This window comes from Cyprinodon variegatus, unplaced genomic scaffold (assembly GCF_000732505.1).
Source record: "Cyprinodon variegatus isolate N-32 unplaced genomic scaffold, C_variegatus-1.0 Scaffold99, whole genome shotgun sequence".
NCBI lineage: Eukaryota > Metazoa > Chordata > Actinopteri > Cyprinodontiformes > Cyprinodontidae > Cyprinodon > Cyprinodon variegatus.
Window position 1 is genome coordinate 1,342,274 of NW_015150552.1, and position 18,055 is coordinate 1,360,328.

The 18,055-nt window shown below is 39.4% G+C and overlaps 1 protein-coding gene across 2 annotated transcripts; it reads right to left on the reverse strand.

Annotated features, from left to right (window-relative positions):
• Nucleotides 1–108: 108 nt before the first annotated feature.
• On the reverse strand, nt 109–16,731 carry pcnxl4 (pecanex-like 4 (Drosophila)). 2 transcript variants are annotated; one of them, XM_015374227.1, is made up of 11 exons: nt 16,586–16,731; nt 13,824–14,604; nt 13,562–13,741; nt 9,295–9,833; nt 9,088–9,188; nt 8,760–8,882; nt 6,415–6,775; nt 4,166–4,269; nt 1,826–2,910; nt 1,545–1,731; nt 109–428 (listed from the first exon to the last, which is right to left on the reverse strand). In XM_015374227.1, the coding sequence occupies exons 2-11, from the start codon at nt 14,522–14,524 to the stop codon at nt 177–179; spliced, it is 3,633 nt and encodes a 1,210-aa protein (XP_015229713.1). In that variant the 5' UTR covers nt 14,525–14,604; nt 16,586–16,731; the 3' UTR covers nt 109–176. The 2 variants fall into 2 exon arrangements, with proteins under 2 accessions (XP_015229713.1, XP_015229714.1); XM_015374228.1 differs by lacking the exon at nt 16,586–16,731 and adding an exon at nt 16,381–16,533 and having other exon boundaries at nt 177–428.
• Nucleotides 16,732–18,055: the final 1,324 nt, after the last annotated feature.

The window sequence follows — 18,055 nt, forward strand, 5'->3', positions numbered from 1 at the left end:
AGCTGTTTGAATTTGGCTTCAAAACTTAAATCCTTCAGTACTCAGTGGAACCTCTAAGTTAACAAGTTAGAAACCAGAACTTCAGGATAAACTGAGGTCGTTTCTGTTTTTTTTTTTACACAAGCTGTAATTTCCATCTGTAAAATGAATATAAAGGGGGATGAAGGGACCACAGGTCAGAGGCAGGGGAAATGAAGGGGGGCAGAGGAGTAAATGGGGTATCCAAGAGGGGGATCGGCTGCCTGAACAGTTAGATTTCGGAGCATAAATGGGTGAGCTTGGATGCTGTAACGCTCCTCATCATCGTTGGTGGCGTACAGGAGCTCCCAGGAAAGGTTAGCCCACTGACCCCGAACGCCCTCTCCGTTCAGACGGCCTACTTGCACCAACTGCTCCTGCAGGGACAGGACTCTGCCTGTGTAGGTGCCCTGTGGAAAGAATATGGTTCTTCTGAAAACAAGTCCAGAGACTGAAACCATGTCATCATACATTTGAACTTATTACAGCAGAATGACGACGCATCAACTGCACAGATGCACCTCAATAAAGTGGTATATCGGAAAAGTTTCCAGTTTTAAGAGTAAAGATCATACATTTATTTAACAAAAAGTGATGATTTAATATAACAAAAACCTAATTTAGAATATGCAATTTTTAGTATAGAAGTATGAGCCCACTGAACAGCATTCCCATCTACATAACTCCATAAGAACCAAATGGTCCTTTTGCACGAATAACTGCATCAATGCAGCCTTGGGTCTGCTCTCAGGTTGCTTTAACAGAAACCATCAGCTCTTCTCTTCCTCCTGACAATAATCAGGCATCCCCAACCTCGGCCCTCGAGGCCCGCTGTCCTGCAGGTTTTAGAGGTTTCCCTGCTTTAGTACAGCTGATTATAATGATTGCACTAGACCAAAAGCCTGGTAATCAGCTTTTAATTAAAATCAGCTGTGCTGGAGCAAGGAAACCTCTAAAACCTGCAGGACAGCGGGCCTCGAGGTTGGGGATGCCTGCTCTACAGGGTTGAGTCACCTGTTTGCAGGTAAATAAGAAGGCCCAGTAACACAATACTCAGTGAAGCAGCTTTATGAAGCTCTGGAAGTAAGGGCAGGTGCAAATTACTGCTGCAAAATACAATCAGCATCTCCATAAATCTTGACAGATGGATGTTCTAACTTTGGACTAAATAAAACACATCGGGAGATGACATAACTCCTCAAACTCTTCAGTTGACTATGCTGCACAATCCTCTCAAAGATTCATTTACTCATTACCTTGTGCAACTTTCCATTAATATGCTTAAAGACACCATTCTAAGAGCAGTCAACTTCTTAAGCCCTAAGACTTAATTACATTTTTATGTTTACTGCATTGCTGCAACATGATATTTTCATATAAAAAGAAAGATTTGGCTTTTTATTATCAAGCCATAAAATTAAGCACCGCATTTAATTTTAATTTCTCAAATAGCTTCTTATTTGTATTCTAATAATCAGGATGCACATTTATGTGTTTAAAATGCCTTAGCACATATTTTTAGTTACCATGGTGAGGTCATGTCCCAGAGAGAACAGGAAGGGCTTCTCCTGAAGGACACTGTCATGCCAGCCTTTTTCTGTCACCAGGCCAATGTACCAGTCCCTCTCATATTCCTCTAAAGTGCTGAACAACTCCTCTGGGGACTCCATCGGCCCCAGGCTCGCCTGATCAAACAGCAGCTTGAAACTAAACCTGTGGGAAAATAAAATCAGAGGCAGAACTTTCATAGAGGCTGTGGTCCTACCAAAATGGGTTAAAGTCTGCGTATCCTCAACATGTTTTCTACCTGAACGCCTGAAGTGTGAGCTGGTAAAGTTCTTTGCTTGAAGACAGCCAGTCCAGTCCCTCTGTCCACGGCACATCTCCGCAGTAGAGCCTGTAGATATAACTCGGACTGGTGAAAGCAGTCTCGGCCCCCACAGAGATGAGACAGGAAAGAGCCACCTTCACATGGAGCTCCTTTAAGACCTCGTCCTCCTTCAGAGCTTTGGTCATGTCTTCTGAGGTCTCCCCCTGTGCAGCGAGGCCAAAACGCCCCAAGCTGAACCGAAACCATTCCTCCGGGAACAAAGGCCTGAGCAGCAGTAAGCGAGATGGGAGTAATGGTGCTGTCCTCCACCCTGGGGGTAGGTTGAAAACCTCTGACTGGGGACAGCTGAAGTTCGGATGAGGACTTTCTCTAAGGACCTCTGGGTTTCGGCCTTTGTCCACAGCTGGTAGCCCGATACCGAGTCCCAGAGGCTGCAGTGGCTGCAGCGCAGAGAGGGCCATGTTTTCAAAAAGACTGTCCATTTCTACAGAGCCTGGCAGGGAGGCCCCGATCTGCAGTACTGAATGCCCAGGCTGGGCCTCTGCAGTGACTAATGCCACGGTCCGTCTGGCTGGTTGAGGTCCGAATAGATCATCCTCATCTGACCAGTCTCCAAAAGAAGTTAAACTAGAGCTATCCTGTCTGAACCTGAGAGAGGACATGTTGGATTCTACCACAACAGCCTCAGACGGCTGGTTACAAGTAGTCTGAGCTGACTGGGACTTCATACCTCCAAAGCATGACCCAAGCTCACTGCTCCACAGCAGTCCTTTATGCCTCTGCACACAATACCGCAGGAGTAACCAGATCAGCACTTTCATGAAGTCCTCCTGAAGTTTCCTTAGGTTGTCATGGGAGTCAATGATGCCAGAGAGCACATTTCTGGCATCAGAGTAGACTCGAACCGCCAGTGCAGCACAGGGAGTGAGGGCGTTGCCCCAGTGGAGATTAAAGCCCTGGGTGAAGCCAAGCCTCTCTGGGCGCTCGAAGGCAGCCTCAAAAACCTCATCCACCCTACGGGCCTCCACTGTGTGGCAGGACGTCTCCTGCAGCTCTAAACCCTGTAACAAAACAAAACACCTCAGCGTGTGTTCCCTTCTTTCTTGTTTCATTTCAATTTATTTAAATTGGACCATTTCACAACAGATGTCATCTCAGTGCACTTCACTGAACAGGGTTATATGAAGGAAAAGGGTGACCAGACTAGCCTGAATGTTTTCATAAGATGTTTAAAGTATGGATTTAACATCAATTTTAGTCACAGGAATTTAAGTCATTTAAATAAACACCTAAAAAAAACTGAGAAATTACATTTTAAAAGACTTCTAGAAAATTCTCATATAGATTTATTTATGTTTGTTCCTGACTATTGATTATCTGGGGTGACCAAGACCTTCAGAAGCTTGTGAGTCTGGTATGAGAATTAAATATAATTTTCAAAAATCTAATTAGTCATTCCATAGTATACAGAAAAGTTTACAAAAAGAGAACATTAAAAACCCCTTCCAACATGCCCAACTGCTGTCCAAGCAGGTCCATCATGAGAGCAGCAAGATGTTAAAACTATCTCAAAAAACCCTTACATGTTATCAAGGATGATGTAAGTCCACACTTGTACAGTCGCAAAGAGACTGAACAAGCTGAACCCTCATGGGTGACATGAAAGGGATAAAAAACTAAACAAAAATCTAAACCACAAAGGCTCAATTGTAATTTATGAGGAAGAAAGGCATGCAAAAAACAGGACTTCTCAGAAAGTGTTGTAAAACTTTATGTGGTAGCAGAAAAGAGGATATACTGGGGATATAAAACCCAGTGCTTCATTCCAGAATTGCTGTAAAGTAAGTAAGTGTTTTTTCCTACCAAATCCAATTAATCGATTTCGCTTAAGTTTCATAAAAAAAATTAAAAAATAAATAACATATCAGGGGAGATTGATGTTGGTTGTCCCAAGTACTGCTTGTCACATTTATCTGAGGCAGCACAAGGCACTTTAAAATAATATTTGGATTGCATCGTTGTAAACCATTTAAGACTGATGATCTTGTTTAGGAACGTTTCAGTCCAAATATTGTTTTGATGATTATGGAAACCAACAACATTCCCCCCTACTTTCAAAGAGTAGCTGTTATTAAAACATTCCCCTCTTTTATATATGTGTGTGTGTGTGTGTGTGTGTGTATTATCTATGAAACCACAGAGTAACTGACTTTGCATCCATCCCTCCTAATCAAACACATTATTTAACAGGAGAAAGGAGCAGATCTCTAAACACCTACAATGATCCTTAAAAGAAGGTCTTAAAAGAAGCGGTACCTTAACATTAACTGTACAGTAGCCATATCCTCTCTCCAGTATCATTATCCAAACCATACGGTCCTGGAAACGTCCCAGAAAATGAGAGCCGGGAGCCACAGAACCTTCAAATGGAGAGCACAACATGAGCCGTCAGTGCAATGAACACATAAAGAGGTATGACGTATTATCTGAGGTCAAGAAAGAGGGGAACACACAGCATGCACTCAACCAAAACAAACCAATGTATCCTTTTTATTTTTAATCAGCCGGCCCTTTGTGGACAAGGATTACATGTAACGTTATAAAATATACTATTACTTTATTAAACACAAGTTAATGAATGGTCTCCTAAAGATCAAAACTAGGGCTGCAACTAATGATTATTTTGCAAATCGATTGATCTGTTGATCATTTTTTTTAAATTAATAATTGGATAACCAAAGGTTCCTCAAAAATGATTTTTTTTTTTTACAGAATTAAACCAGGTAAAACTAAAACTTTCCACTTGCGCAGTTCTGGATAGAGGATATTGACAGACAGAAAAAAAAAATTAAAATAAAAAACTTGTGTATACAGACTAAAACATGCCATTAGCAGAAAGATTAACCCACCCAGAGCAGTTTTCATACTTCAATTGTAAAAAAAAAAAAAAAAATCTACTTTAATTTTCCATACAGGATGAAAAAGAGGTTAAAATTTACAATTACCGAAAACAATAATCTATAAATGGTAAAGAGACAATTTATTAATGATTTATAATTTATTAATGTCTGATTCATTCAACTGCATTTAAATTATTTATAAAAGGTAAGTAGATAATTAATTAAAAAGTTGAATCAAAAATAAAGATATATATATATATATATATATATATATATATATATATATATATATATATATATATATAATAGATTCAGATCTCAAGTCCAAATGTTAGGGTTAGCGATACTAACTTGGCAGGGCAATATGATCAATTTAACTTTTATAAATGCACCTTTTTAGATGTAGTCTATAAATGATTATTAATCATTAAGAAACTGTTAACAGTAATAAAGAGTTTCTTTACCATTTCTAAATGATGATTATTGTAAAGTAATACTGAAAAACCTTTTTTGTCCATGAATATAGTCTTTTCTTACAGAGTTTTAGCTTCCTCTTATCCAAATTTTGTATATTTTCTTTAATAAACCTTCTGTTGTCTGATTTTTAATCCATCAATCAAAAAGTAATCAACAGATTAATCGATTAGCAAAGTAATCGTTAGTTGCAGCCCTATTCTGGTCCTCAGCTTTCCAACTGTCGTCTTTGTTTAAGACGGCGGGGGACTTAAATTCCTGCAGACGGAACACAGACATTCATTTCACCACAGACCCACAGCAGTGCAGTGAGGTTAAGAAAGCTTTTGTTTTACTATGACTAGTGCCTGCGTAGCTCAGGGATAATGTTGCGTCCCATTATGACATCTCTGAATAGTTCCAGCCTCTACATCATGATGGAAAGCGACAGACTGAGCAGATTCCTTTCCTGCTCACTGCTCCATAGCCCCCAGTGTGAGCAAAGTAAAGGAACAGTACAAACCGCCCTCATTTGACCGAGTGCTACCTAACAAGTCTTCGTTCCAAATATTACATCCCTGCCACAGCTTTAAAGCTCAGGCTAAGCAGAGGACATTCTTAATCAGTTTTGAATAATCCATCCAAGAATATCAACTTTTTGTCCATATGTTATTTTTCCCCATTAAATCCTTTTTCATTGCGCACAGTTTATCCCAGCAGCAGTGTAGCTCAGCCTCAGAGTATTATGCAGTTAATGTTGTGGAAATATTCAGATGTAATGAATACAGATCAGAGCTTTTTTTTTTTACGGGTCACTTCACAGGAATTCAACGGGATGATGTAAGCCCGCATTACCGCCAGGACGTCAAAAGGGGGATGCTTCAATGCTTACTCTGCTGCATACAGCTCCCACTTAACCCACAGGAGTGTTGGGTCACTGCAATTTACAGAAAAAGTCAAAATACACTAGACATATCTAATAAATGATCTCTTTAGCTCTGTGCGAGCTCCTTTTTGTGCTGGGGTGGAAGGTAAACACCAAAACTGAGGGAAAAGAGCATTTATGCCAGAGCTATTATTCTTGTATTGTTATTTTAGTATGCAAGCAGTTGTATCAAAAAACAACATACTATGATTGTAATTCAGAATACAAAATAAAAAGAAATGGTATTAACAGAAAATTTGAGAAAATAGCAAGCAAAACTCACTAACCGAGTGAACCGCTTGCAAAGGCCGTCCTTAAAGCAGAGGCCAAGCTTCCACTCATCTGCTGGTAGAAGACGGAGTCTGGACAGGGACAGGCGGTACCCACTTGGCCCGGCCAGCTGCGCTGAGGTCTGGGGAATCCCACGAGAAAGATAGGCAGAGTGAAAAGAGGCAGCAGTGGCGCAGAGAGCAGGGCGGAAAGCATCACCACTGCCAGAACCAGCGGCCACAGGGATGCGTTGAGGGCTAGGAGAGTTCCGGCTGACTGACGACGCTGTTTCTTCTCTGTCCACGACGTCACCAGGACAGTGAGGGTAAACTTCAGCTTGGCCAGGAACTGACTGAGTCTGTCCATCAGAAGGCCCACCTGGATTACCAATGAATACAAACTGGTCAGAACATCTATCTCATCAACTACACCTACTGAGCTCATTTTGTTCAATATTTTAAGAAATCTTCTATTTCATCATCTTCAATAAAAGGTTTAGTAAAACACATCTAATACATGTATTCAAAATTTGATGCATTCTTAAAGCCTGCAAAAATATTTATTTATTGTTTTCCAGGTCCAAATATGGTTTATTTAAATCATAATCTTAATTTTAAAGGCAACAAAATTCTATTTTTGAGACAGGCATGAAAATAATCATCCTTCTCAAAAGAAACAGTACCACATCTATAGAATGTTTGCTTGTCTTAAAACAGGTGGGAAAGTGTTTGTACGCTCAGAGCAGATCTTTAAAGAAGGTGCAATATGATTTGCCTTTGGAATTCAGCAGACAATGTGTGCAAACCTTTTTTTTTGCGCCTTCATCAATTTGTAGATTATATTCCGATGACCAAACCAGGCAAATTCATGGGTGGAAGATATGAAAATGCAAACATTTACATTATCCAAAGCGCTTTTACGAATCAAAAAAATCAACTGCAGCCACAGTTTTGGCATCTTTTTAGTCAGGCACAAACTCACGCCCCAAACAGAAATTGGAAAGAGATTCTGTGTGAATGTAAATAGACTTTAAAAAAAATAAAATAAAAGGAGAATAATATCAAAGTTAAAAAAACATCAATTCAGGTAAGCACAAATGAATGCAGGATGGCAGACAATCATACAATCAAATCAATTTTGACTAAACTTAAATATTGTGGAACATATATAAATGATCTCAAAAGAGCCTGCAAAGAGCCTTGGGAGTTTTTCCTTCATTTTTATATACACTACCATTCAAAAGTTTGGGGTCACATTGAAATGTCCTCTGAAGGGAGTAGTATGCACCATTGTAGGAAATCTTCAATTTCTTAGCAATTTTTTACATGAAATAGCCTTCATATCTAAGAACAAGAATAGACTATTGAGTTCAGATGAAAGTTCTCTTTTTCTGGCCATTTGGTCAGTTTTGTAGCTTCTGTAATGAGCTAAACTGTTTTCAGATGTGTGAACATGATTGCACAAGGGTTTTCTAATCATCAATTAGCCTTCTGAGCCAATGAGCAAACACATTGTACCATTAGAATACTGGAGTGATAGGTGCTGGAAATGGGCCTCTATACACCTATGTAGATATTGCACCAAAAACCACACATTTGCAGCTAGAATAGTTACCACATTAGCAATGTATAGAGTGTATTTCTTTAAAGTTAAGACTAGTTTAAAGTTGTCTTTATTGGAAAGTACAGTGCTTTTCCTTCAGGAAAGGACATTTCAATGTAAACCCAAACTTTTGAACGGTAGTGTACATTTGCCACCCTGGGGGTTTATAGAAAAAGCAAAACATTTATATTTTTTTGACATTTCTTTTTCTTATATTTTATTTAAGTAATTTCCATCACTTCATCTTTCAATCTTATTTTTTTACTTTTGTTTGTAGAACTTGGAGATAGGCTATCTGTGTAAAGGGTAGCCTATTAAAGGGGAGGAGCCAAACTGGTTTGCATATCTTAACATTTGCACAGCAATCTTTGAGATCACTGGCAACATGCCCACTGATTGTACCTACTAAAACTATTGAAAAGATTAAACATGAAATTTATTGCCCCTTATTCTACCTCTTTGAAGATCAGGCCCTCATTTTTTACAGCCATTGATTATTACACTGAGCTTGATTAGTTAAGAGTGTACATCTAAGAACAGAAATATATCACTCTGAGGTATGAGATACAAAGGGGTGGATTTAAAAAAAGAATCTACAATTTGAAAACATTTAATCTTCATAAAAAGGTTTCATTTATCAATAATATTGATTAATAACACAATAAAACAAAGCAGTACAATAAGAATTATCATTAATAAACAGTAAATATATTATAGATCTTCAGTAGATGTACCAAAACATAAAACCCTTTGATCTTACCACAAGAAGCTGTACACCAGTTCCCAGGGTGTCCCATACAGGGAGGCTTTGATTTCCAGCTGCAAGCTGCACCAAGATCACCACTACCATCTGAAGGAGGGCATCTTCTGAGCTCTGCCACACCTAACAGGCAAAACAAAAAACACTTATAAATGATCACATCTAAATAACCAAGAAAGATATACTGCTAAATGTAAATAAGAAGTCAACATTTTATTCAAAATAAAACAGATTTGGCCTCTCTGAGTATCTAACACAGGTTATTAAACATGACAGCTGATATAAACTTTTGATTTTTTTACTTATTGCTTTGTAAGCTTGAACATACCCCTCTAAAGGCTCGTGTCAATCCCACACTGATGGGGACACTGTGGAGCGACTGCAGAGATTTATCCATACACAGAAAAGCAATCATTGCAAATGGAGAAACTAAAATGAAACACACAGAAGGTTCTTGTCAGTTGTTTTTCTATGCAGATGTTCAAACAAAGCTTTTTAATGTATGAAAGTCAAAGAGGTGCAGCTAGATGCTCACCCAGATAAAGGAGGACTCTTCGGATTGCAGCAGCTACGTGAAGCCCAGTGTTCTTTTGCTTGAAGCTCTGCACATTGGACAATCCTTTAGGGTACAGGGGATTCAAGAACATTCCTCCAACTATGTAGGCGCCCTGGATCTCTCTTAGACCCCAGCACAGAGAGAATAGTGTAATAAGGAGGTAGCTCACAGGACCTTGGGGTCCTGTTATTAAGTCCTGGGACTGAGTTGAAGCAAAAAAGTGATGCAACAGTCCCGCCTCGGCCAGGGCCACCAGCAGCAAGCTAAAATACAAGAGCAGCTCCCTGCAGCCAAGAGTCCAGCCAAAGGAAGTGAGAGGAAAAGTTGATGACCCCGCGCCGTGAAGTCTGTGACCCCTGAAGGGGATTCTCTGGCGTCTGCAGAGTGTGCAGACTTGGCTCAGGTCCAGGCTCAGCACAAATCCAGCAGAGGTGGAGAAGAGGACCACAGCCAGAGGTGATGGAATGAAGTAATTACATACAGCTATGCCAAAGGACACAGCAAACATCAAAAGCAGCCTGTGGGATACAGATCAGAGATACATCAGCTTTAATACCCATCTAATAAATTCACTGGGAAGTTTGTTTTTTTTTTTTTGAGTTTTTACAGCACTAGTGGCTGTTTTTTCGGATAGTAGACTGACAGGAACGGGGGTATGAGAGAGGGGCAGAAACATATGGCAAAGGACCAGAGGTCGGATTTGAACCTGGGTTGGCTGCGTCAAGGACTGGTCGCGAACCAGTTTTGCTGGTATGTTTCTGCACTGTTGGTCTGGAATTTCTAGGGACGCATAGCAGTTTCCCACCAAAGCGTTAGGGGGCGCATATTTGAGAACACGCAGGAACTTAGGTGGATGGTCTGGAGAACTTTGGCGGCGCTGGCGGGAGTGTTTATATTCCAAAACCACAATGGCGCATCTGCAAGATATCACGGTCACGGAGATGGATCTAGAGTTGCTAGACATCAAAGAGGAATAGGTTCTGTTAATGGAGTTGGCAAAAAGACCGATTAACCTTTCATTATTTGTTTCTCAGTTTTTAAAAATGGCGCGCCCCGACACCGAACCGAGAAGGACGACCAGACAGACAGCCGAAAAGGCATACCAAAGACCAATTAGAGCTGCTTTTTGTCTGCGCGGGTTTGCGACATTCCGACGCGTAGTCAGGAGAACCTATGTGCGGGGGGGCGTGGTTGCACACAGTGACAGATTTGACGGTTGCCTGAAGGCCTCGATACATAGATTGTGCGCGCTAACCACTGCGCCACCAGAGCACGCCCATAAAGAGATAAGGTTGATACAAACAGATACAGGGTTTAAAAAAAGTATCAAATTCAATACAGTTTAATCTTCTGTTGTCAGAAATCACCTCATAGTTAGAGTTAACTTGTTTATTTAAACTCTGTATAAATACAACTGACAACAGGGTGACTATAAGCTGTGTACTCTATGAATGTAGCTTAAGAAGGCAACTGAAGCAGCTTACAATGAGAGGGATGGAGATGGAGCAAACATTTGAAAAAAGCTGGTCTGATTAGAGGAGAGCCGAATTAAATATTTTGGTCTACATTCAAAACGGAGAGAAAACTAATATGGCTGATCTCTGTGAAGAGCCTATTTGAACCACAGAGGTGACATCTTTTTATGGGAATGCAGCGACAAGGAATCTCTCTCAAGCATATCTTATGTTAGGGTGTCCCAAAAATCTAGATCTAAAATAAATGAGAATCTTTACCAAGAATAGAAAATTAAAATTGACAGAGACTCTCCAACTAATCTGGCTGAGCGTTTTTTTTTTCTTAAATTGGCACAATATGTTGATGTACAGATCTGGTTGGGAGTTATGCTCCAAACTCTAGCAGATGTAAAGGCAGGACGTGCAGGTGGCACAGCGATTAGCGTGCATGACCCACGGCTGAACAGAGTTCGAATCCAACCTGCGGTCCTTTGCCGCATGTCTCTCCCCCTCTCTCATACCCCCTTTCCTGTCAGCCTACTGTCGCCACCAGTGCTGTAAAAAAAATAAATAAATAAATAAAAGATGTAAAGGCAGTAAAAGGTAGTTCTAAAGTTTGCATGGGGGCCTGCATACTTTGTTGGGGAAAAAAATATATTGCTCCTCTCCAACCAGATTCTTTTTTTGTTCTGGCTTTACTTTTTTGCCACAACTTAATTTTTCAGATCAAACAAACATTAGTTAGTGAATCGTTAGCTTCAGACTTTGACTAGATCATTACAAAAGAATCAATTGGTCTTTCTGAGCATTTGAAAGGTGGATTTGCTGTTGTGCTTTGGATCACAGCCCTGTGTTTCAGACATGAGCTGATGGCTTAGCATCTCCCTCAGGGATTTATTCATTAATTACTGCAGGTCATCCAAGTCCAAAAAAACAAAGTAGTTCCAGACCATATCAATACCATATACTGCTATAGTTCACTTGCTCTAAAATTCTGTGTTTTAGTTTTTCATTTCTACAGTCATTTATACATTTCCATAATACTCTTGGGTGTTATCAAGATGGGGTTTTTTTTTACCGTATTTTAGCGACTATAAGGCGCATATAAACGTCTTTTTTTCCCCTCAAAATGTGCGGCGCGCCCTATAGTGCGGTGCGCCCTGTGTGTTGTTACTGCGGACGTTGTTGAGACCGCCATGAGAAAGTTAAAGGGGGAAGTGTGGGCGTGGATTGGCTGCCACGCAAATGGAAAGAAACTGCCGCCTATGCTGATTTTTAAGAGAAAGACTTTGCCTAAAGAGACTTTTCCAGCTGGAGTCGTTATTAAGGCAAATGAAAAGGGCTGGATGGAAGAGGAGATGATGAAAGCGTGGCTGAGGGAGGTGTATGTAAGGAGACCAGGTGGTTTTTTCCACGCATCACCATCGCTGTTAATCTGTGACTCCATGCGTGCCCATCTCACAGCCGATGTGAAAAACAAGGTGAAACAAATGAACGCTGTGCTTGCTGTTATTCCGGGAGATCACAGTTTCATGAAAAGTGGAAGGCAGCGCCGGGCAAGTGACGCCACAGTTTGCGGATGGATTGTAGATGCTTGGACTAACGTGTCTGCTGGCACTGTTGTTCGAGCTTTCGCAAAAGGCACGGAAAGTGACTCTGACAGCGAAGAAGGGGAAATTGGCATGTGAGATTTAGTGCAGCTGTTTAATTCAGAAACAGAGGATGATGACTTTGATTAATACTTTGTAATAAATACATGAATAAAGCACAAACATACTCAGTTTTGCTCCCGCTCTATTTTTAAATACGCAGTAGAGGTATTTAAACGTAGTAGAGGATATGTACCGGTATATAAAACCTGCGCCCTGTAATCCGGTGCGCCTTATGTGTGTGTTAAATACAGTAATGGCACACATAACTGAGACTGCACCTTTTAGTACGGTGCGCCTTATGGTTGTGAAAATACGGTAACAAGCATTGAATGGGATGTTATTCAGAGCTGCTTTTGGTCAGCAACAGTTTAGGGTTTGATGCCTTTTTTTTTTTTTGCTCAGTCTGATTTTACTGAGGAATCGTGAATACATGTTCCTTTATGACCACCTGGGTGACTTGTCAGTGTAGTCTTTGGTCATTTTAGTTTCCAGAGAAAGGTTCTCCATTGCTCTATGTATTTCCTTTTGTGGATAACTGTTGTCACTGTGGCTCACTGAGGTAACCTCTTCTAATTCTCTAGATCAACAGAGATTGTTTGCCTTTTGAGAGAAGCCAGTGTCATGCAGTCAGAAGGGAAATGTATTGATTCTTCTGGCAGTAACTAAATGTGGTTAACACATTTAAATTAAGATTTAATATGGGGCGAAACTGTATTTTTCTGTATTTGTATGGATTTTTTTCCCCCTGAAACTATTAAAGCATGATTTTAAAATGTTTTGTTTGGGGTTTATTTTACTTAGGTTATCTGTCCCAGGCAATACCATTTGTTAATGTTTACATTTTTAGGTATCTGGGATGGCATTTAAATATCCCTTCACAGCTTCTTTCAAACTTTTATGTTATAATAGTTTTACATCTATCCATCTGATCCCAGATAAATATCTCAATTTATGATTCTATATATGCATTACAATGAAATTAATACTGATTTGTTTTGCCAGAATAGATGATGTGAGAATAAATGACTTCCCTACAAATAAGATGTCCAAGTCTTCCTTAGAAAAAGAGCGTCTTAGCTATTGGAAAATAAACTGATACGAGTCGTATACAGACTTGTTTGAATACTTTTTGGCACGTACCTGATGTTGCTGGACATGGGTGAGCCTCCAAGGCCAAACACAAGAGTCTGCTCCATGCCCCAGAGGAGCAAGGCATCCAGCGGAGGGAGAAGCCCCAGAGCCCATAACAGAGGCAGGAAGACAAAGACCACGTGTAGAGTCTGACTGGCTATCTGGAGCTCAGGGACAGCATATGAAAATCTAGACAACAGAGAAAAATTAGCACCACTGTGACAGAAGAAGCTGAGTTCAATAAAAATAACCCAAGTTTTTTCTTTCTTACCTGTTAGCCAAGTCCACAGCGATGAAGATAAAAATGTAGAGTGGCCGGGTTAGTGGAGTGATCTCATATGTGTCCTGAGCCTGAAAAGTAGCCGTCTCTGCAGCTGTATTAATGATGAGGGAGTACTCAGCTATACACAGAGTCACCCAGCTTAGAACAAACACTACAAGAGATGCACCAGTGCTGCTATAGAGAGCCGTCAGTCTGCCCAGGAACACATACCATGTCCCAAAGCCACAGAGGACTCCAGCTAAGACTGTATGCAGGACCACATTTAGGCCAAACCGCTTCCCAGGAGCAATGAATCTGACAGTCTCTGGACTCACGCAGTGGGTAAACTCCACCTCCTCCTCATCAACCATAATGTTGGGTGCACCAAGCCTCTCCACCACTGAGCCACTCTTTCGTGCAGCATACTGGGCCAGGCCCTGAACACCCACTGCAGCAGCAAACATAAGCATACCAGAGAGAACGGCGGCGTAGAGCTCCTGAAGCAGCTGCAGCTGGCAGAGCAGTGTGCCAACACCCCCAAATAGCCATGGCGTCAAAAACAAAACAGCCTGATTGACGTATACGTAAGGTGGAGCACAGTAGCCTAGTTTGAAGCGAGGACCCCCCAATACAGTTTGGGGGAATCGCTTCCAGAAGAACTCTTGCTTGTACTCGTTAAGAAGGGGCACATCTGGCCCCATTCTGACCATTCCAGAAAGGGTGGTAGGTCATCTCCACAGAGCAGGAGGAGGGTTCACATTCATCATCTCAGTCATTAAGGAGGAATGTTCTGAAATTAAGAAAAATCTTCAATTAGGCTTAAGAGTATCAACAAAGAAAACAAAAGAAGACTCATATTACAGTTATATCTGGTAAGATGTGCAGGCAACAAATTAAACAGATTTAAACTAATCAGATTTAGCAGTTGACAAAACCAAATGTGCAGAATTATTTCCAACCTGATCACATTCCAATTTAAAGGTAAAAACATACATCATACAGAGACACTACAGTATTTAGAAGTACCTATTTAAGGTTCAGAATTTTTTTTTAAAAGAAGTGATGCAATGAACAACAATCAAACTTCCTTTACCAAACCATTGTTGCAGCTTCTTTTGATTTCTGACCTTGAATTAAGATGATTTTTGATTGAATCTGGGCTATAACACATGATAAATCAGAATAATGTCCTCCAGATTCTATTATACAGATAATAATTCTGAATCATAAAATCTCCAGAGCCTTAGAATCTCCAAGATTTTCACCATTTATGCATAAAAACATATATTCCCAACCTGTATTGAAAGAAATCCTAAGTACATTTTGCTTGACAGGTTAATAGACTGAAAATATGAAAGGTTCTTAACCTTGATGCATTTAAATAAAAATCACTTGGATTTTGTTTTAGGATTTAACCTGTCCGTGCCTGTTCAGAGTTAATGAATGAAAAAATTTTGATGTAGGCTTATCAATTTGTTTCACCTTTACATGAATACATGTATAGTACATGCTTTACCACAGCAGCAAGCTGCATACATGTTTGCCTAACTTTGTGATCAACTCACTGTCAGTAGGGCATTTTTTATTCAATTGTTCAGTTAAACAAATGCTGCAAAACTGGTCTGACAGCAAATCACAAAAGGATACAATTGCAGATAAACCAAAAAAGTAGCAGTAGTAAGGAAAGTAATTAAAGATAAGGAAGTGAACTATTCTTTGTGAATAACTGGGCTGATGTCAGCTTGACTGAGCGTAAGCTAAATGATTTCAAATACATCTGAACGAAGGAAAGTTATAGAGAACAAACGGCAGCAGAAGTTTGAGAGAATAAAAGAAAGTAGGTTTCCTTAGACTTAAACAATTTATTGTCATTAAAGAGTGTATGCAAAGTTAAATTTTGTTTTGTACAGCTTTCAGACAGTGAATGAGCAACATCTTAGCAATGAAATGAACATTTCCATTTCTTAAAGTGCCTCCATGATCAAATGTAAACAGTGTTGGAAAAGAAAACATGATGCATCAACATGGAAGTTCAGCGCTTTAATATATACGGTGCAAATACACAGTATTTTCCTAAGCAAAAATAAAAACATAATCAAAGGAATTGAGATTTAACTAATTGATTGACGTGCGTTTTTTGTTACTAGGAAATTTTTTTCACAGAAAATGTGTATAGACATAAGTAGTTTTTAATAAATAATTGAGAATTAAGTATCTTATGTCCAATACACTAATGGAAAGTTAAGGGAATAAAAAGAAAAGCTCAAAATAAATGTGTATTTTAGTCATTTTTAATTGAATTCATTAAATAAATCAGTTTTTATTATGCATTAAGATGGACCTGTACAAAAAGCATGTCATGAAAAGTATGTGCTTCTCTGCTGCCTTGCCTGTTCTTCATCCAAATTAGAGAAAGAAATTCAGTCTAAAAGGTGAGATAAATGTGTTTGTTGCTGTATTTTAACAAAGAAGTATTCTTGTTTATACCGTTTTTAACACAAACAGCAACTGCTGCTAAAGGAACCAGAACACAACAGAGCAACAGGATGCTCTGAAGGGAGCTCACCTGTGATCCAATATCATTACATTCGCAACACCATGGTGACCCCAAACAAGCTGCTTTGGTACATTATGCGAAGGTTTTTTTAATCAAACTGGAGGTTTGCTAGCTCTGTGGCTGAAATAACGGAGGCAGAAAGCTCTACAATAAGCTAACTTTCATACAAATAGCCGAATAACAAACAGTTTTGTACAGCGAGAGATCAACTTACTATCAGTGGAAGGAAGACCAATAGCTAAGACGCTCTGCGCCGTTTTCGACGAAGTATTTTTTTTGGTTTTTAGAGGAAAAGTGGCCCGCAGTTCCCAGTTTTAACATTAGCTGCTGGCTAACCGCCGCAAAGCTAGCCAACATCAGCATGATGCAAAGTTAAGCTTTGACCAATCACACTGCAGAAGTTAGGATGGGAGGAATCTGATTGGTTTAGGATTTTAACTCCCGCCCAAAGAGCGCCGCCCGTTTATCAAGCGAACAATGAAAACAAAACATCTCAAATCCGTCTGATCTGTCAGTTTTCATATCCCAGATGTGTGTTAACAATGAAATACATTTTAAAAAAGTTTTATTATTTAACGTAATTTATAAATAACGTTTTTGTTTGATTTGGTAGGAGATATTAAAAACGGGATTTTAATGTTTAAATGGAGCAGCCTTTAACATGACTTTTATTTATTTATAATTATATGTAATAAATAATGAACAAAGAGACATTGGAAATTGAGGTGCTTTGGCTTTCTTACACTCCTATACATCAACTTGTCATTTATTGGAGTAAACTTGTACAAAACAGATAAATATGGCTCAAAGCAAGGGCGTAGGTTTGATCTCAACTTTGGTAGGGACACAATTGGTCTTAAGTTGAATTGGTCTGATGTCATTGGTCCTAGCATTATGCATGCTCCTATTTCTTTTATGCTTGACATGAGCATCGGGGCGCATTTCGTTTAAAGAGAAAACAGCATTTTTTGCTACATTTATACAAATTTTATGAGAACTACACAGACAAGATGCTGTTTATCAATGTTTGAAGCATCAGTGGCTCAAAATAATATAAAATTGGGACAACTTAACACTTTGAAAAGGGTTACATTGAACTTACCAGTGACTAAGACTGAAGGTAATATGTGCCTTTTTAACCAAGCATAGTCTAAATATGTCTGTTGTATGAGTATTTATGAGGTGCTTTCTTTTGAAGAAATAGAATTGTGCAGAGGTAAAACCCATCTTATTTTTTTATGTGACATGTTGATATTCTCTGTATTGTAAAACAAAGCAAAATAACATATTCAAGGGGTTGCAAATAGATTTATTGTATTCATATGGGCGCGGGAACTATAAGAGGAACTGACATTGAGCATTTCAAATATTAACTTCAATATAAAAGTTGTGAGAAAAGAAGCGACTGCTGCAACAACACTGTATTGTAAACTATAAACATGTTTATTGTTAGGGACAAGCAGGTCAGGCCAAAATTTTGGTAGGGACATGTCCCTATGGTCCCTATGCAAACCTACACCCATGGCTCAAAGGCAGGTTATTGTTATTGTCACCACACCATATTACACATGATTTTATTCCAGACAAATGTTAACATATATCCTACAAGAAAAGTTAGTCAAATTTGGACCTGAAAATTTTTGTGTATGAATAATTCCAAAAGAAGCTTGATAACATTTACCTG